General features: G+C 37.9%; 1 protein-coding gene across 5 annotated transcripts in view; it reads left to right on the top strand.

Annotated features, from left to right (window-relative positions):
• RIF1 (replication timing regulatory factor 1) overlaps positions 1–20,514 on the top strand; it is a 38,363-nt gene that overhangs the window by 15,355 nt on the left and 2,494 nt on the right. For 3 of the 5 annotated variants that reach the window (XM_075029065.1, XM_075029067.1, XM_075029069.1), the window contains 22 exons: positions 74–136; positions 1,064–1,164; positions 1,581–1,667; positions 3,350–3,423; positions 3,533–3,713; positions 4,750–4,857; positions 5,096–5,245; positions 6,714–6,813; positions 7,990–8,254; positions 10,006–10,048; positions 10,388–10,590; positions 10,786–10,885; positions 11,256–11,399; positions 12,143–12,285; positions 13,297–13,386; positions 13,468–13,522; positions 14,827–17,604; positions 18,133–18,273; positions 18,544–18,621; positions 18,714–18,829; positions 19,191–19,344; positions 19,604–19,712. In XM_075029065.1, coding sequence (XP_074885166.1) covers positions 74–136; positions 1,064–1,164; positions 1,581–1,667; positions 3,350–3,423; positions 3,533–3,713; positions 4,750–4,857; positions 5,096–5,245; positions 6,714–6,813; positions 7,990–8,254; positions 10,006–10,048; positions 10,388–10,590; positions 10,786–10,885; positions 11,256–11,399; positions 12,143–12,285; positions 13,297–13,386; positions 13,468–13,522; positions 14,827–17,604; positions 18,133–18,273; positions 18,544–18,621; positions 18,714–18,829; positions 19,191–19,344; positions 19,604–19,712 — 5,283 coding nt within the window. The remainder of the gene's footprint in view (positions 1–73; positions 137–1,063; positions 1,165–1,580; positions 1,668–3,349; positions 3,424–3,532; positions 3,714–4,749; positions 4,858–5,095; positions 5,246–6,713; positions 6,814–7,989; positions 8,255–10,005; positions 10,049–10,387; positions 10,591–10,785; positions 10,886–11,255; positions 11,400–12,142; positions 12,286–13,296; positions 13,387–13,467; positions 13,523–14,826; positions 17,605–18,132; positions 18,274–18,543; positions 18,622–18,713; positions 18,830–19,190; positions 19,345–19,603; positions 19,713–20,514) is intronic. The other 2 variants (XM_075029066.1, XM_075029068.1) reach the window with 2 other exon arrangements.

The raw sequence follows: 20,514 nt of genomic DNA on the forward strand, positions 1-20,514 counted from the left end.
GTTTGTATTTTAACTGCAATTTTGTTTAATATTTTTATTACAAACTAAATAAAAATATTGTGCTATTTTGTAGATTGTATGCTGAATGTTATATGGAAGGACATAAATGGATATGTAAAAACAGCTATTGAATCAGGTAAAAAGTGTATTTTTTTTTCTTAATTTGTCATTGCTGACCAGTTAGAGGTTTTTTTAAGACTAGACCTTAAGTAGTATTTGGTTCATTGCTGGTAAAGCTTGGTTTTAGGCATCATCAGTAGTTCTTTTTGAAGCAACAACTGATATTTTTCATGATGCCTGCATCTTTGTGTGACAAATACAAAATCATACTGATCTGATCCAGTAAGGCTTATTAGGGAAGGCACAGTAGTGTATGGCTGCAGGTGTACTTCATGTAGTGGTAAGAAAGACATTAAAGTACTTTAACTCAGTTCTTGCTGAAGAAATCTTACCATTTCCAAAAAAAGTAACCCCCACCCCAAGTCTTTGGTATTGAGAAGTTGAGACATTCACTGTGTTTCTCAAATTACTGTAAAGTCTTTGTTATGTGACTACAGCTACCTTTTTTTTTCTTTAATTAAATTTTAGTTCATAGTAAGGTATAGTGTCTTTACTGATGTATGGAAGTAAGTTGTTTCCTGTTTTAAAAAAGTGTTCATTACTCTGTAAAGGCTTTGAAAGTCCAGAATATTCTTAATAATGAAATCTCTTACATTGAAAGATCTAACTGAAAAGTTAAGAGAAATGAAGTGCATTGCTTGGATGAATGGAAAATTTCACAACTGTTATTTTAGTGTGTCAAAGTTAAGGTTGTTAACGATACAAAGGTGTTTCCACTTTACTAATAAAACTTAGGGGTTTTTTATTTAAATGTTGAAGTTTCAGTTACACTTCAGAGCAGAGACTTGGTATCTGAATCTATTTATTTGGTGTAGGTTTATAAATATACACAGAATTTTTTCGATCTTGCGGTACATTACAGTACTTGAATATAAACTTCTAAATGATAGTTGGAGTGACCATTACTTTGTTCCGCTCTAACTATAAATATGCTTTATTCTAGGAAATAAGAAAGAAAAGCAAGGGTCAGAAGTACTTACTATGTTACTACAGGCCTTAAAAAACACTGTTAGATCAAATTGTCTTCCTGTGCAGAAAATACTGGTAAGTTGGGTGGGTTTGTCTGGTTTTTAAATCTTATTTCTTTTTGATGGTCTAGATTTGGATTAGTAGCAGCCTTTTGCATCTAACTTACCAGAATGGTCTCTTTGAGAGACAACTTTTTGGTGTAAACTCTAAGTTATGCAATTCTCATCAGATGGCATAGTGTTGCTTAAGGGTTTCCTTCTTTAAAAGTATTTTTCATGTTTATCAGCAATGTTCACAGAATTAGGTGCATGGTTCCCCTACCAGAACCTTCTGCTTCAAAGGACAGTTACTTTCACGATGGATTTTTTCTCATTTTACTAAAGGGAAGCAATTGTTACAAGTTTGCTTTTATTTGTGGTGTGACTTAAAATATTCTAGCCCTTGGGGAAAAAAAAATATTTACATACATTTTCTTCTTTTCTCCTACTTAGTCCCTCATTGATATTACTGTTAAGGAATTACCTCCAAAAATATTGGGATCACCAGCTTATCAGGTTGCTGATATGGACCTTTTAAATGTAAGTCTGACTTCATTCCAGACTTTGTCTTCATGCTGAAAGGTATCTGCACAAACGTGCCAAGCTTTGTAAGTCGCAAGATCCAGGAAATGGTATTATTTCGTGTTGTAGAATGCAGACTTCGTTTCCAGCCCTCACTTCTGATGAGTAATTTAACTGTCTATCACTAAAAAGGGGTACGCTGAAAGTACTGTAATAATGAAAGAGGATTTCTCATGTTGAGGTCATGATTCAAAATACAGCTTGTAGATACTTTGCAAGGAGACTGTATAGTCAAACTGTGTAGTACTACTTATTTACTGAAAACTGATGTTTTGCGGAACTGTTCTGAAGTCAACAGAGTGAAGTACTTAAAGGTAGAAAGCGTAACTCCTCAGGAAAAATTAAATGCATAGGAGCAAAGCAGAGAATGTCATGCTAGACAGCATTATTTCAGAAAATGTTCAGAGGTAATAGTGAACTAAAGCCTGAACTTACTGGCTGTAGTCTAGGGCAGAAAAAGCAGTGATATTTGTTAGTAGTGAGAACTACTCTGTTCTGCTGTGGTCCTAATAAGCCCTGACTGGAGTGCTGTACTGTGTTCTGTGTATTGCACTGGAAGGGAGAAACAGATGATAGCAGTCTAGAAAATAACCACAAAAAATAACCTGTGAGAAAAGGCTGAAATGACACCTTTTTTGGTGGTTTGGGGTTTTTTTGTGCGTGTGTTTGTTTTTTGTTTGGAGTGGAGCAGACTAAGCGGGAGCATGCTACCAGTTAGATTTATTAAAAGTTCAAAAGGTTTGGAGACTTTTAAAATTGGATGATGATTAGCTCTTCTACATCCACCAGTAGATAGAAGGCAGCTTGTTTATTTTGCAGCAGTGGAGTTAGAGCTTTTTAGCCTAGGAAAGTAGCTAAACCTTTACCTTGTTAGCCAAGGAATGCATGGAATTCATTTGGAGCTTTTAAAAGCAGACAAGTATCTGTGAGAGATGACCTAAGTGTAACAAGAGTAAGCGAATGCTTCAAGTCAAGTGAGCGGTATAAAACTTTGTCTAGGAGAACTGGCTTAAGAGCTCAACTCTCAAAATTCCTCCCAGCTGCCCCCCCCCCCCCCCCCCCCGAGTGTTTTATTTATATTTGGAGGCTTTTTCTGACTTAGGTACAAGAGTCAGAACTTTATTAGGGTGATTGAAGTTTTAATTGGCAGGTATTCAATGCATTTTGTTAAACACTTTAACATTAGCAAACCTGAAACACTTGTGATAGATTTTAACAGAGGTTGTCCAAAAGATGTCATGCTGAAACCTTGAAATAAGCAAATCGCGTGTTGCTCCATCTTGTTCCAGGTATCATAATATGCATTGATTTTGTTATGTACACCTACCTTACTGTGTTGCACATCATTTCAAGGCAGTGGTGACTAAGTACTATAAAACTTGCAGCCTTTTAAACAGAAAAGTGTTTTGCTTCAACTATAGTATAATTGTTATTCTGCTGAAGCACCATGATCTAGCAGAAGCTTAGATTTCCCGCTTTCCCTGTCACTTTTATTTTGAAGTGTTAGAATTGACAATTTTTGACAACTTTTAATAATTGCAGATTTCTTAGAGTTAAATGTAGGATATAGATCACATGAGGCAACCATTTCATTTGATCAATGTATATGTTGTTTTGACCTCTTGAATTTCTCTTACAAGGGAACACCAGCTTTGTTCTTAATTCAGCTGCCTTTCCGTAATAACCTCTTGGAATGCTGTGTAACAGATGAGAGGTATGTGGTGGTGCTTGTTTATAACGAGCTTCCCATAGAAGACTTCACAGAAGTTTTTCCTAACTTCAGCTGAAAAAAAGTATCTTACCTACTTAACTTTCTTCCCTAGATTCTTTATAATTCTGGAAACGCTTGTGGGTTATGTTTTGTCTGGGCCTACATCTCCACTGGCTTTCAGTGAATCTGTGATCTGCATTATTAATCAGAGTGCAAAGCAAGTGGAAAATAAAGAGCATCTTTGGAGAATGTGGAGTATTGTTGTTAATCCGCTAACCGAATGGATTAATCGGGTATAGTGGCTTTTTGTTCTCTTCCCCATCTCCCTGGCCTTGCCTCCCCCCAAAAAAAATCGCAGGAAAATTTGTACTGCTATTTTATGTATTTTTAGGAATTGCATGTCTTGAAGTGTCAGTAAAATGAAATAAGCCCTGGTAGTATTTGTGAAACTGGAATGTGTGCAGCATTTTTTTTAAAAAGCCCCTAACTGGAGTATGAATGTTTGCAGTGAGGTAGGATGAAGGGCAGTAGTGGAGTAGTGATCCAGAGTGTGGTTTAAAGTGATTCCAGTCAATAAGAGTGATCACTCTTAAGTGCAGTGTCCAATATAGTGTTGGGAATGTTCCTCTCTTTTTTTAAGATTATAAACAAGTTCATAGATATGCTTCAAGCCTTCACTTCACACAAGCAGCATAGTCTTGCTCCTACAAAGGATGGAAACCTGCCCTCCAGGACCTGTTAACTTGTAAATGCTAAGAGGCTTCTTTGCTTTATGTGAAAATACAGTAAATACCAAGTTGTGATGTTTAGGATGTAATTACAACAGTGGCTCTTACTAATGTCAGACTTTTTGGTTGGAAGCCCTAATGAAAGGCGTATAAACTGTAATATTCAACAGGTTCTGCAGATTACTTACGTGAAGTATGTTGACTGTAATGTAGAGGTTGTTGAACTGATCCTCATGTAGTCATTAGACCTAAAAATCTTAGAATTTATGAAGAAAGTTTTAGGTGCTTTAAGTAAGTTGCTGTCATCGCTTATTGCAACTGAAAGAAGTAAAAAATACGTAAGGCGTTTTCTAACTGATTGGTTTTATTCTTGGAATTAAGTTATTTTGGAATTTAGAAACAGTGCTTTTTATCTCTTTAAATAGTGGGATAGTGGGATCAGCTTGAACTCTTGAAAGAACTGGGAATAGCTAATTTCAAAATGCCACTGGCAGTTTACCTTGCACAGATCTTATGTATAAAGTAAATATATTTACAACAGCCTTATTTGTCATCTAAACTTTGCAGCTTCGTTAATCAGAAGATTGTTTTCTCATTGCAGACTAATGAAGTAAATCAGGGTGATGCACTGGAACACAACTTCAATGCTGTTTATAGTGCATTGTTGCTACCCGTATTGCATATCTTCCCCTTTCAGGAATTTCCACAGGTAATGGTGAATGCATAATGTTGCTTAGACACAATGCGGGTTTTATAAAAACTGTGAAGTACTATCTGATAATTTCAGAGTAGAGGTTGTTCCCAATATGTATGTACATTGGACCACTGCTTCAGGGTTGGATTTCTTGAGTTACATAGGTTTTGACAGAAGAAGAAAACTTAAAGCAAGTTTTTATCTCTATGCACAGATGTTGATATTTATAAACTTTTTCTTTCTGTTGTTAAAGCCAACTATGAAATCCTTGTTGCGCACTTGGTCAGACCTGTATAGAGCATTTGCTCGCTGTGCTGCTTTAGTTGCAACAGCAGAAGAAAACCTGTGCTGTGAAGAACTTTGTGCCAAAATAATATCTGGGCTAGAAGGTGAAACTCCAGTAGTGAGTATAAACCAGTGATACTGAACTATATAAATACTTTTAGCAGATATATTTTAAATTAGATATAAGAACCTATTGTAAACTCTGATGTAGTACTTTCTGTAACTTAAAATGTTTTGGGTGAGACTTAGATAAAGCTGTAACAAAGTTCTTTTTACTAATGGAAGTTGGAGTTGATCTAGAAATCAATTGAAAGAAGAGAGTAGAAATAATTATCAAGCTTAAATATTAAAATAGCAGTTAAGCAGTCTTTGGATTTTTCTTCTAAGTAATAATGGTTTAGTGAATGTCATCATCACGGTAAATATGATTTGTCAGGTTGAAATGTGTGTGTATATATAAAGCAAGTTCAGGTTGAATTCACAAATACCACAAAAACAGGCGTTTTGATTAGGAAGGGTGGTAGGGCAGCACTGTAGCTTTCAGAGGGCGTAACTTGCTATATTCCTGATACCGTCAACCTTGTACACTAAAACTTAAAGACTTTACTTGTAAAGCTTTATAAAAGAGAAAGCTTTTGGAAGAGGAAGCCTTTCTATTATATGTCTTGCATGTTTGCAAGCCCACATCACATGGGGAGATAGTGTCTGTAGATGTCAGGGAACATTAGCTTTGGAACATAAAATCATTCATGCTTTAGAGTTGACTGTCTTTTGAAAAAATACCATGAAAGTAACAAATAAGAAACAGACGAGAAAGAAAAATGGAATTTGAAAATATGGAATTTGGAGGATTACATCATTAGAACTTACTTTGGATGCTGCTGTATCCTGATGATAAACTTCAATTTTCAAAAATTAATAATTATTAAGCAAGCAATTATTAAGCAAGCAAGCAATTATTAACCAAACTTAAACAATTTAGAGTTTCGGTATGTAAGTTAGATTGAAACTAAACTGGTTTTGGCCCACAATATCAATGTTCTAAATAAAACAAAATTTGCTTTTAAAAGGAAGAATTTGTGATGGATTGGGGGAAAAAAACCCCAACCTCCTTGACCCATCTTTTTGTATGTACTAGAAATCGATCATGCTTCCCGAATGTTAATGACAGCCTTATTGTTATGCCTACAGTGGCTTTTCTGAAAGTCAGGCTTTGTGAACTTAAGCACACACTGACATTTGGTGACATGTTTTGCTAGACGGCTAGTACCTTGAACCTTAATACTTTGATGCATCTTCCTAAAGCTAACACCTTACAGCTGCCTGTTAATGTTTTGCTTCTTTAGATGGTATATGTGTTTATGTCTTATTTGCATAGAATGGGAAGACTCAATCTTCAGCTTTTGTAAATCTATGTGTGTGTTAAAATGTAATCTTACCAGAGTCTTAGCTGATAATGCAGGCAAATTTGATCCACTTTTAAATTTAAAAGCTGTTTGCATTGCTGTCCTGAATGGCCAACATGTTTTTTTTTTTGTCGCTGTTGCTCTTTTGGGCTTTGCTCATGACTTCTGTTTCCTCCTCAGATGTTTTCAATGATGGATGGTCTCACCCATATTATGTCAGTTATGGTTGACTGCATCAACTTTGCACCATATGGTACTAAATATCAGCCAAAAAATAGATGTAAGATAATACTTCAATATTGGGGTTTTCTGTGTCTTTCTCCCAGGGTTGGTTGAAAATTAGAGTTGTTGTAGATGCAGAAGTGATGACTGTAGGATATCAATGGTCTGTATATGCTACACATACTATCTAAGCACTGAAGGGATTGTCCAAAAAAAAAAAAAATCATTTTAAAAAAAACAAAACTAAAAATATCCAGTATGCATATTTGAGTATCAGATCTCTTCTATTTGTGGAGCAGTTCAGTAGTTACTGTATAGCCTGGCAAAATACATCTGAAATTGATGTAAACGTTGAGGCCACTTTATTTTTCATTTTATTTCACTGTAAAACACTGCTGGTTTCTGAAGTTGTATTTGATATGTTGGCTATGATTTCATTTTTGCATGTGAAATCTGCTGCTTTTGCTTTGTTCAAACATAATCTGAAGCAGTAATGCTTGGTCATAATCCATAGCCTAATTATATAATACCTGCCTAAAATTATGATAAACTCTTAACATTTGCAAGGCTACTGCTCCTGAAGCTGCTTTGTGTAAAACAGTCAGGAATAGGTTTAACAGAAGACAAAAGGTCATTGTATGTAAAAATGTTCTTTGGTTTGTTTCCTACTACTGAAGCTGAAGAACTAATTTACAAATAGCCTCATTCAATATAAAACTTGAAGTGATTATAATTTCTCTGGCCCATATGAATTTGTTAAATTAGTAAGACATTGTGTTGGACTGCTGAAAGAATGAAAAGCTTTAGTTAGAAAAGTTGATGAGGAAAACCATGATGGAGACTTCACTTACAAACAAACAAATAAATTCAACTTGATACTTCCCCTTCCCTCCTCCTCACCTGTTATAGAATTCATGCATATCAGCAAGCATGTGTAGAGTGGTTGCTGGCTCTTTGCAAGCAGGCATTAAAGATCCTTAAAAGCATAGTCATTTGTCTTACCAACCATAAATATAAATAAGAGGAATAAGAGTCATATCTGTAGTGGTATGATAAAATTATATATTAAAAAATTTATGTCTTCTTTTAGGTCTGGTTTTAAACTATTTGTATGTAGATGCAGTTTGGGAATTAAAGTTCTGTTTCTCATGTACACAAAAAAGTTCAGATCTGTTTTGTTGTAATGCATGTTGGTTAGATAGGAAAAAAATTTATTTTTTTTTTTTAATGTTAGCTCCACAGACACCTACAGATTGGTCTAAGAAGAAGAAGGAACCCCTTGGAAAGCTTGCCTCTCTATTTAAACTCCTGGTGATGTTACTAAACTCTTTCCATGTGTTCAGTTCCAAAGAAACTTGTTCTGAAACATTGGTCTCTGTTGGTCCTTCAATTATTGCTGTTCTTCACAACATCATCAGCCACGTTTCATTGCCTTCAGTGACTGGGACTATGTTTGCAATTTTTTCAAAACCCCTGGCAGTGTTTTATGAAAAAACAAAGTGAGTATTTTAAGAATGGTTGGAAAACTGGATTCATTGTATTGCTGCACATTGGTGAAATTTTGCATGGTCTGTAGCAAGCTGTGTATTTGAATATAGCTCAGGGTTTTTCAGAGCTTTGGCACTAATATGCCAAGAATTTTCAGCTCCTGCCAAGTCTCTCACCTTTGAGAACACTGTGTATTTTACTCGATTCAGCCCAGCTAGTAGGTACTATTTTTGTAGCGTGCCCAAACACTGCAGAAAGGATGGGTCTCTAAGGTAGTGGCTGAGAACTTGCTGTTTTCTACAACTGCTGCACAAAACGGGTGCTGGGACGGAGCGCGTGGTGTACCTGAGCGGAGGCGGCTGCCAGGAACAGCCTGACTGGCACGTGTGTCACCCTAGAGCCCACGGCACAGCCCTGCCCTCCTGTCGCTTTCAGTGGGATGCAAAAACACGCACGTGCGAGTAGCAGTCTGCATTGTAGTGCTTTTCTGTGGAAATAAAACCAAACTTACCTAGTTGTACGTGAAAGGAGACCTACAGGACTTCTGAAAGCTTGACGTTTAAAATTGTCGTGTCTCTAGAGTGAATGTGTTGTCATTTCTGCAAGACTAAAGTGTTTGGTTTCCACATGCTGTTTATTTTCACTGTGGTGAAGGTAGTTATTAACATAATTTGTTTTCTAGTGGGCAGGAACTGCGTAACGTTTTGTACGAAATAGAGAAGTCATAATTACTTGATGTGTGCTAAAATCCTGCAGGTTTTTAAGCAGAGGGAAGTACTGAGAAATACCTGCTTGTAGCTATGCGCTTTTTTCTTTTTTTCATATGGCTTTGCTTTTTTAATTGTTGTAGGCTTCTCTTCCCAGGACATGATGGAATTATTAGGGGCTTGGTGGGAGGGGGCTGGCAGAGGCTTGTCTCTGATTTGCTGATGATGCAAGAGATGTACACTTTGCTCAGGATAAGGAAAAGAAATGGAGTACAGCTTTGAGTGTTTTGGGAGGACAGGACAGGATAGGATGCTGCCAGTCAGCCTGAAACTTGAAGCAGGACTGCCACCACTAACCTAAAATTCACCAGGAGTCCCTGTCTCGGAGGCAAGAGGCTGCTTGTTCTTGTGTAAGGTTGAGCTGAACACCACCTCTCTCCATCTCCCATCTTATCTGCCTTTGTTTGAGCATTGTCTTAGAATTATTCATTAAAAGGCAGAAGTGAGTGTTGGATATATGTTTTTGAAGGAAGGCATGTGCAAGCAAATACAAGTTCCGGAATCTTCAGGTTGAAGGTCACAGGCTTATAAAATGAATTACTAAATGTAGTTTTCTCACATTTTTCAGGGTGGTGTACCTAGGGATTTATTTACAGGAAGTTACTGAGTTTAGGTGGTACTTCAGCTTTTTAATGCAGATATTTATGGGGCCTGGGAAATCTGTTTGGGGAGAGGGTTAAGAGTAACATAAAGAAGGCAGTTAGAAGTTACTTCATAAGAAAACTGTAAGTTTGTACTAATTACTACCCATCTTTCCATTAGTTTCTCTTAAAAGTTAGCATATAAGTATCAGTGGGGGATGAAGGATAGGCTTACTTGAAACTATTTATATCAGGAAATTTTTTAATTGCCCAGTGGGAGGCTAGTTTCGCAACATTATTTCATCAAGTTGTATACTAAAACTAGTGTGCAGTGCTTGAGTGCATTGTGTGTTTAATTCTTATGCTTGGGATAAATGAGACAGCAAAATATAACTTTTTTGTTTGTTTTGGCAGGCTTGCTGATGTATCTAAAGTATACAGTAATCTTAACAACAAGGTAAATTTGCTAGAGAAATAGCTTGGGTTTGGGAAAATGTGTGACACTAGAGTTTTGCCATTCAACCTGTACTCTTAAAAAAAAAAAAATAATTGAAAAATGTAATGAAGGTAGAGATTTAATTTTTAAACCTATGTTTTACTAAAAAGGTAGCTGAGGGGAGGACCACTAAGCTTAGCTATTAGACTTTTCATGTGGTGTGGTGTTTAAACTTGTTTATTCAGGCCATACTATTCTATGGGATAATAATGTTTTGAATAATGTTTTAAGCTTTTAAATAGTGAATATGTGCAATATTTGAATTAAATAAAAAAACTTATTGTTTCTTCTCTCCCTCAGCTTGAAAAACTACTGGCTGAGATTATCCTGTGTTTGCAGTCTCACTGCACTGGCTCTTACAATAGTGAACTGCTAGAGCAGCTTTCCCCGTTGCTCTGTGTAATGTTTCAGCATAAGAGCAAACAAATCCGCAACCAGTGTGCCCACTTCTGGAATACAACATTTGCCAAGACTACGTCACTAACATATCCTGAAGAGTTAAAGTAAGATACTTTTTTTATATACTTTTTTTTTTTTTTTTTTTTTTGGAAGAAAGAGATCTTGGCTTAAGTACAAATGAATTGGTATTGTTCTGGTTACCATTTATATTCTGGTTTTTATGCAAGCCGGAATATCTATTGGTCTTCTGTGCCTTCCCGCCCCCTGCCATAAGTTTAAAAACCTTTTTTGTTGAGCAGATCTGTGTTAAGCCAAGCCAAAAAGAAAATTCCACTCTTGCTGCCTGGTTTTGAAAGCATCGAGGTAGCTGAAGACTGCAGCGGCCCCTTCTCTGATGTGGTGAGTATTTTGTTGACCCCGGTGGGTGCTTCATTGTGTGTAACTTCATGGGAACTGTTCAGAAGGTAGCGGCAAGGTCAGTTTTGATTTCTACTGTGATTAGCCTGCACTTGCTTTGTGTTTAGAATGATAAACTATGCTGGCTAAGCACTGTCAAAAGACTGAGCTGGTTCTTAACAGTTTATGCATTTTAAATTTCGGGTTCTATTAGTTTGTTTGAAATAATTACTTTTTAAGTTGTCCTCTACATAATTTAGAGGAAAATGGGAGTGTGGGACAGTTTAGTTGTAGAAATTAATACATCTCAGGATGGGTTTGTGAGCTTGGAGTTTCTTCATACAATGCATTCAGTGTATTTTTATTTGAATAGGTGGAAAATTCGCAGCTGGATGCAAAGATAAGTGGAATGGAAGTAAAGTTGGGTCAGAAACGAGACTCTATATTGGCACAGACGAGTGAACTAAAAAACGAAGTAAAAGACCAATCCAGTAAGGTGCAAGTAACACCTGCAAAGGTAAGGCGTTTACAGATAGGTATGATGGAATCAAATCTGTTATATTTTGCAGCAGAATGTCTAGTACGGGCTGCAAGTTCTCGGTAAAAATTAATAAATTTTGTGATGCTGAAGTATTTTTCTTTCAAACTTAGGCTGTATAGCACACTTTAATTAAATTTTCCTGTTAAATTTCCCTGCTAAGTTTACAGGTGGCTGAGTTTTAAGGAGGGATCATGGAGGTCTGCTTATGGATGGGAGGAGTGGCAACCAGGTACAGAATGCACACCTCGGTCTGGTTGCAGGTTGTGACAGATTCGGGTGTTGAGGTGGATCTTGGTTTTGGGAGACCTGTGCTGCCTGCTCCAGTCTGTCACTTGCACTAGGGAGAAAAGGGTGTTGTATTCTTAAGGAATCGCTGATATAGTAAACAGCAGTAAATGGTAACCCTCATGAGTTTTGAGGCACTTTCACCCGTTACAGCCTTTGAACTTCACGACACCAAAGGAAGTGCAGAAGCTCACTTCAGGGCACGGAGGAGGGGTTGCAGACTCTTTCCTAGGCGGTAGTGTTGGGGGAAAAAAATCACTGATGAAGAAAATCAGCACCTACTGAGGGATTTGTGCCAATTAATATCCTGAAAGAACTGCGGTTATTTGAGAACTGTTTCATTTAGGATGGCTGGACCTGAAAACTATGAAAACACTTTCAATTCCTCTATTTGTTTTCTAATCCAGGTGGGGGTTTTTGTGTTCTTTCTGTAGTTGAAACTAGAATTTTCATCTTCAAAGACTAGAAATGAGGTACTTCTGGAAGAGGAGAAATCTGTTGATTTCGTGTTTATTCCTCCAGAAACAAAAGCAAGAATATTGACAGAACATCAAAAAGAAGTGCTTAGGTCAAAGAGGTCTGTAACTTACTCTGTTTTAAACTTAATGTGAAACGTTGTTACATCGAAGTTATGTCAAATTGACATAACTTCAGTTCTTGTATCTTGAGACTACTGGAGGTAATCAAGTTTTACTCTTCCCTACAGCTTACAAGGTTTAAAGCTAACAAAGTTCCTTGCTTTACTGTTTTAAAGAAACCAAATTATTCTCTGATCTGCATTTCCTATTTTGATTAAATATACTGTTATCTGTTTGGAGTTTGGTAACTTGGAGTTTACGTTTTTACTTCATGACTCTCACTTGCAATGTGAAATGGAAGATGTTATTTTTCTTAAATCATTGACATGAAAGGGTTTTTTTACCTGACCTGAAGGAAAGACTTCTAAATTTGAAGAGAAGTCTTATGTCAGTAGCATATCAGAAATTAGGGTATTCCCAAGACTCATCTTAATTGCAAGGGAATCTTTAGAATTATCCTCTTTAATGTGAGAAAATAATACTAGAGTATTTTCTGTACTCAGACAACAAAAACATAGTGTAAGCTGAATTTGTGTACAATGGCACTTGACAGGAACTCGCATGTGGTGATGAATTCTTTGCAGGGTGGGATCGCAATCACAGCTTTTTACCCCCAAAAGCATGTTCGAAATAAAAAAAGATTTAATGCAACTGAAAATAGCGGTCTTGAAATAAGGAGATAAATCATGATCTGCACCCACTTTGCAGTTTGCTGTGCCAGCTGGAGTCTGAGGTTGTAGCAGCCACTTGCAATTTTGTCTCTTTTCTGCCCAGAACAGGGAGTGGAGCGTATGGTCACACACTCTCCTGATATGCCATATACGCTGCCCTGCTTTTTGTGCAGCAGTCCCCAAGTGGATGCGTGTTGCAGTTCGAGTAGTCTTGAGGGTTTGGAAGTTCAGTCCGCATCATACCAGTATCCACTCTCTTGTGATGAATGCATTGCACTACCCCATCCTTTTATTTTTCTAAAAAAAGGGTCTGACTTACCATTTCTGGTTTTGTTTCAGAGTTGATATTCCTGCTATGTACAACAATTTGGACACATCACAAGACACTACCTTATTTTCTCAGTATACTCAAAGCCAGGAAGATCCTTTGTAAGTAAAGGTGGCCCATATATACATCAAAGGTGTCCTCCTTTTCTGCAACACTTCTAATTTAAGTAACTTCTTTTTTAGGGAAAAATCATCTTTAATAGAAAATGCAAAAGAAGATACTAAAACCAAGCCTCAGGTAATTTCTCATTGTCTAATGGTAATGACAATATCAGAATTATAACCATATCAGTGATGTTTTCTTCCTGTTAGTAGCTCTGGTAATTAATGGCAAAACTCTTAGATTACTGGCTATGATACGGTTTTAAGATTGATTTGGAAACTCTTCAAGCACAAAAATGTACCCCCAGGTGTATTGGCTCGCAGGACTAATTCCCTTTCCCTCTGTTGATTAACCTGTAAGACTCTTAAGAATATCTTTGTTTTCTTGGGCTTCCTCTTATTTTTTCCACATCTGAATAATACTGACACAGGCTCCATGACTACAGAATATGCCAATAGCTTTTGTGGTTTGTATTTCATTCTCATTGCCAGATTTGAAGCCAATACGTTGCAGTGTTCTTTGTGCTGTGTTCTGTTTTATGTAATTTACACTAGAAAGGGCCAATCATGAAGCACTTTGACTTAATTTCAAAATGGGAGGATTTATATAATTAGTTTTAGCGTGGATGTATTTAAATTTTGTTACCCAGCTACAGGTATTATAGGGACTTACGGATCTGTCGTGTGTATGTGCTACCACTGACTATTTTATTGGGGTAAAAATACCCAAAAGCTGTAGCACAGGCTTCCTGTGACTTGCTATGGTGCTGCTGTTTTAAGAATTGTTTAATTGCCTGGCTTCATGTTAGCAATTGTAACACTGTTGACTTCTCTACCATAACACTCTTTTTCCCTAGCAGATGCATTTGGTATGCATCATGATTTTCTGGAACTATTTTCACTTTTAAAAGTCTTAATGTTGATTTCTGTATTATATTACTCTAGTGGACCATGCTTTTAAAAAGCTTAGCTGTGTTTCCACATTCTGAACTGCTTTTGGATGAAGCTGTAAGGGCTTGAGGTGGATTAAATAATAGATTTTGGAAGGAAAAAAAAAAAGTTGTAAATCCTTGGTATAGATCTGTTCCCTTTTGGAGAGGAGTTGCTTAAACAGCTAGCTTGATCAACTGTAGTGCCAAACAGACGGTAGGTAAAATACAGCAGATCTTTCATAAAAACTTTTAGGAGTAGGTTTGTTAGTATCTCTGGCGAAACTTAAATAAAATGTTTTTGCAGTTCTCTGTGGTTTGAGATTAAAGGGCTTTAAAAAAAAAAAAAAAGATCTTTGTCTTTTATAACTAGTTAATAAAATAACTTGAAGGAAGGGGTGGTTTGAAAAACCTTGTGGATATGTTGTTTTCTATTCCAGCAGAGCTGGGTTTTTTTATATCATATTCATAGCAAAACTACAATACTTTGCTGTTCATATTTTCGGAACAGGAAGAAAACGCAGAGAGTCAAGGATGCACCAACAAATCGGATGAAATCTCAGATGACTGCAGATCAGATAATCCTCTTCAGAATGCTGCCTGTGAAAAAGTGTCATCTCTTCCTCACATAGAGGAGAGCTCAACTTTAAACAATGAGGGAGAGTCAAGAAGGGATAGAGCTGAAATGATTCTGGAGGAGCCGTCAGTCAGAGAGGGATTAGAAAAAAATACAGTGGAAATGGCTTCAAAGGAGCCCTTAGGAGGGAACAAAAACACTTCAAATGTCAGCAACAGTTCAACTTCAAGTGACGTAATTTCTGGAACACCGCAGCCTGCAAGCCGACGGCAGTCTTTTATTACTTTGGAGAAATTTGGTAGTTCAGAGAACAGACCCTTTAGCCTTTCAGCATTAAACAGTTTATCAGAGATGTCTGGAAGTGCTTCCGTGGCAGGTAAACAGAAAAATACAAATGTATGCAAGACTAGTGCTAAACCAGAAAAATCTGGAGAAGATGACAAAAAGCCTTCAAAATCTGAGTCTGAACAAATATTTACTGCAATACGAAGGCTAACTCGCAGGCAGAGTAAAATGGAGCACCAAGGATATAAGCAGTCCAAGTTGCTCATTAGGTCAGAACAAGAGAAAAGCGCACGAGAGTCTTTTGCTTCCAGCAGTATGGAAAATAGTCCTGAACTGTCTGCTTCAGTAGAAGACACAGAATTTGTTCTCCTTGCTCAGTCCCAAGCTCTCCATTCTACAGATTTAGAAATTAAAAAAGTTGAAGATACAATATCAGAAATAGAAAAGGTCCAGGCATTAGATACAGATTCTAAAGAAAATACACCCCCAGAGACGACTGTGTCATCTGACCAGGTAACAGGTGATGATAGTCAGATTCCACATGTGTCTCCTAATCAGAAAATAGTAAGACGTTCTTCAAGACGACGGTCGGAAAGCCTGGAAAGTACAGCAGGTAGTCAGGATAAGGAAGATGGCTACCAAAAGAGAGACAGACGTAAAGATGATGAAAAATCTGGGCAAAAGAAGGTGTCGCAGACTAAAGAGGATGTGTCCCAAATGCAGAAAGCAGTTTCTGGGAGAACTGCAGAAAATACAAATAAAAAAGAAAGCAATCTACCCGAGAGAACTGCTGCAGAGGACTCAAGCTCAAAGGAGTCTCCTGCTTCAGGGGGCCTTGATGAAGAAGTGAACAGAAGTGCTAGGAGGTCAGAAGATAGCTCGAAGACTGACACAGAAGGTCAAGACTGTAGCTCCAGTACAGTAGGTCCGAAGATGATTAAATGCCCACGATACCACACAAGAAGAGCTTCCCAAGGATTGCTTTCCAGCATAGAAAATTCAGAGACTGATGGCTCTGAGACCAAGGAAGAAAGCACAAGGAAGAAAAGATCTGCCAAAGTGAAAAATAAAAGTGATTCTCTTGAAGGTAAATTGAAAGATGGACAGCCAGGAAGCCGTAGCCATGAGGTGTCTTCCCAAGGAAATGAAACTAAGAATCTGTTGGAAACAAATCAAGGTGAACTGAGCCATGAAGCCAGCGCAGATGCTGCATTGACATCTGAACCGTGTGACCTGGAAAACCAAGTAATTCCTACAGGTCCTAGCAAAGCTGTGGAATCTGCCAGCTCAAAGAGTTCACCTGATGCACTGGATGCAAATGTGGAACAAAACAAGAGCAATACGTCGATAGAATTATTCACCAATCCATGTGTATCTGACCAAGATTTGAAAGCAGCAGAGGAAAATAAGCAAACAAACACAGAAGACTGTTGTTCAGCTGTTCTGCCTGAATTTGTACCAGGAGCAAATGCTTCAGGTGGTGATCTTTCCTCTTCGCAAATACCCGAGTGTCAACACAAAAGAAGCAAAAGGGTGAAAAGACTAAGGAACTGTGGTTGTAAAAAGTCAAAGCGGCAAGTAATGTCAATCACTGATTCAAAAAATGAGACCACTCTTAAACTGAGTGAGCCCCAAACCACCCCAGTTCAGATGTCTGTAAATACATCAGAGATGTCTGGTAATTCAAATTTTGATGAGAGCTTGTCCATAGCACCTTGTGCAATGAGCACTCCTTTGCATCCTCCTAAGGAACCTAGTGCATTTAACTTGGAAAGAGGGAGAACATCTGAAGATGACCTGCAAGGAAATAGTGGTGTAGTGGAGGAGGATCTAGAGAATCCAGAGTGTAAAGCAGGTGAAGTTACCGAGTCCAGAGTGGACATAAAAGAACCTGCTGATCAGAGTGACCAACCTGAACAGTGTCAGTCTGCCTGTGTTTCAGATGAGCCTGGTGACAGCTGTCTGGCTGCGGGGAGTCAAAGTGAAGAACCAGCAGCTACAGAAAAGGAAGAAATAAGTCAGAAAGAACAGCTGGAGGAGATACCCAAGGCACTGGTTGTTGTTAGCAAACCTGAGGAAAAACAGATGAATGAGCTAGAAGGCAATCAGGATCATAAAGAAGCAGCTGAGAATGCTGTAGAAGAAACTGGCATTATTCAAGATAAAGAGATGAAGGAGGAATTAGTGGAAACTGAAATTACAGTGCCTGAACATGTGGCCTTAGACAAAGAAGATGCAGTAGCAAATAACAGTGTGGATTCACCTCAAAAGCCAGAAGATGATGATTCTTTAGTGTTAGTTAATGAAAGCCCTAATGGTATGCAGGCACGCTGCATGTGGTCTCCTTCAGCTTCTCCATCCACTAGTATTTTAAAGAGAGGCATAAAAAGAAATCAAGATGATGATTCCCTGTCGCCCGCTAATAAGGTATTGTGATGTGATTCATTATGTGATACTCACAAATCATTCAGTTCATAACTGGGATATGCAACAGTGTCTGTACTGTAATGTGTTCCAAATATGTTGAGTTATTGCCTGTATTTTTCATTGTAAATGATCTTACGCTGAAGACTTACAGATTTCTTTTTGGAATGTACAAGCACTGACAGGCTTGCATTACTGGGGCTTGGGGTGGGGAGTTTTATTTTCGGAACAGTCCGCCAAAGTCTAATCTGCTGCCTGGGTTGCAGTGCAGCAGATGTTACTGCAGAAGCACTGTGTACATGGCCAGGGTTTTAGTGCTGGATTCTGAGCAGCTTTTTACAAAATGCATTTAACGTTTCCTTTGGCAACAAGGAAGCCACGGTTTCTGTCCTTGGGTGAAACATGATCTGTGTCATTCAAGAACTTTAATGACTTTATTTCAAACTGAGTTATTTTGTCTCTTCAGACTTACTTCATCAGAGTGTGGTGGCTTCAGTTCACACTATAAAAACTACTTCTCTCTAAAAACAGATTCGTCGAGTCTCTTTTGCGAATCCAATTTATCAAGAAGGACTGGCAGATGACATAGATAGGAGAAGTCCTGTCATTAGATCCCATTCATCTTCACCATCTTCCCGAAATCTTAAAATTTTGTCTAGTATTCAGGCTAAGGTAAATTCGGTTATGTACGTTCTGTGTGTGTCATAAGTACTCGTGTTTCTCATTTATCATAGGTAACATTGCTTTTAGTGTATGTTCATAGACAAACAATTGTAAGAGCAGAGAATCAGTAAGTGTGTGACATAAATGTAACTGGTTTAGCCTGACTCATTCTGTTACTCTCTCAAGACAAATGCACTCTGAGATCTAGGTAGCTACAATCTTATGATTAACTGAATTCCTACGATCCTGAGAGATATTTTTTCCTCTTTTTCTATCCAGCATATTACCACTCCAACCAAAGGATTTCTGTCCCCAGGATCTCGTAACCCTAAATTTAAGAGCTCAAAGAAGTGCTTAGTAAGAAGTGCTTTGGTTCATGTATCTCTTCTATTTTTTCCTGTATTCAGTTGTGTGATAGTTAATTTAACAATTTTTCTCTATTATTCGAGATCACGGAAATGGCTAAGGAATCGCTGCCTTGCCCTACAGAATGCATGTATCCTGCCTTAGTTGGCTGCAAAGCACCGGTTGATGTAATTTTACCTCAGATTACATCAAATATATGGTAAGTGGATTGTTGCTTTTGAAGATGACATTTTACTAGAAACTGAATTCTTACTGAACCTACAAAACCAAATTTTCTAATGCAACATGTGATGACTTAGAGACATCTTTTCTAGTCTACTCAGCTCCTTTTCCTTCTGCTGATATTACTTATGGGAGGGCTTTAGAATGCCATTCCCTGATGGATGAACTGCAAAAAGGTGTGCTTCTGCAGATAGGATGTCATTTGCATTTTGTTTTTTCCTTCACTTATGTGTATGTGAATCAGCATTCATGTAAGATTTCTTTCTGCTCCACTGTGCTGGGCAGAAGGGACATGAATTCTAGCACAATAAACCATTTTTCTTTCTCCCCTGCTGCAGCGCCAGAGGCTTGGGGCAGCTCATTCGAGCAAAGAACATTAAGACAGTGGGTGATCTGAGTATCCTGACAGCATCAGAAATCAAAACTCTTCCCATCCGCTCTCCAAAAGTTTCGAATGTTAGAAAAGTTCTTAAAGGATATCATGAGCAACAGGTAAAGCTTAATTTTAGTACCCAAAAAGCCAGTCTTAGCCTACTGAAGTGCTAACATCCATCATGAGGAATAATGTTTCCCCCCCCATTAGAAATCAAAGTAACATGGGAATTCAAGGTACAGATGACTTGGTTACAATATTATTAATGGGAATAATGATTGATTTATTACGAGGTTAAAAAATGTCCCACCATGTAAACTACCCCTCCACCCTGCTCTCTGAAAATGCATCTCTTGTTCTCTCCTAAAAAATCTGCAGGTAAAATCTCGAGGGTTTGAGGAAATAGCAGTGCTTGAAGATGCAGAAAAGTCCGTAAATAATGTAGAGGATAAATCTCTTTCTGTAGATGAAGAAAAACTTGCAACAGGTACCTATTGCCTGCTTTTTGCTTGGGATCTGGATGATTCTGCTGTTTGGCTGCTTTCATTCTCTCCTAATGGGAATGCTTGATCTTTTGGGGGGGGTTGAGAGAGAGTGTGTTAATAGACAATATTAGCACATTAGATGGATGTTTGAGTTAGCCACTTCATGAAGCCCTGTAGCAATGGCTTTTTAAAACTTCTTACATATTTTGAGGTAAAGATGCTGCTTTTCCCTAAACAAGCTTGCATAAGTATGTGAAGAACAAGTTAGGCAGGGCTTTTGGTACTTAATTTTCTGAATCTCAACGGGGTATGTTTCCTGAGCTGCTTAATACTGTATTAACTGCTGTGGTTCTGGGCACTCAGAAACAAGCAAGATGAAGCGGAGATGGTTATGTGGTGCCTCATCCTGAGGGGGGTGGGACAGGAGAGGGGTGATTCCCTGGATACCCATTTTGGATTTGGGTGCCTAGATTTTTATTTGAGTTCTCCTGGGCATTTGGGGAGTTTGGCCTGATAGGTCAGAGGAATCCATATTTGTTCTTCCTACAAGATACTTGAAGCGTTTGGTTAACTGGAGAACAAAGAACTCAGGAGTAACTTCTCAGCTGTCCAGTTTAAAAGTTGGACTTTGGGATAACACGTCTCGAAGAACACTGGCAGTATCTGAATAGGATCAAATACTTTCATTTCTGTCTTTAGTTTTATTGTAGAATTGTGATCAAATATAATGAAAGTCACCATAAAGAAGGGTAGCATGGAGTGCTGAGGGCTGCCTTTGTCAGAAGCTCTCATACGATGTGGAAC

Source organism: Buteo buteo, chromosome 5 (genome assembly GCF_964188355.1).
Source record: "Buteo buteo chromosome 5, bButBut1.hap1.1, whole genome shotgun sequence".
NCBI classification, from domain to species: domain Eukaryota; kingdom Metazoa; phylum Chordata; class Aves; order Accipitriformes; family Accipitridae; genus Buteo; species Buteo buteo.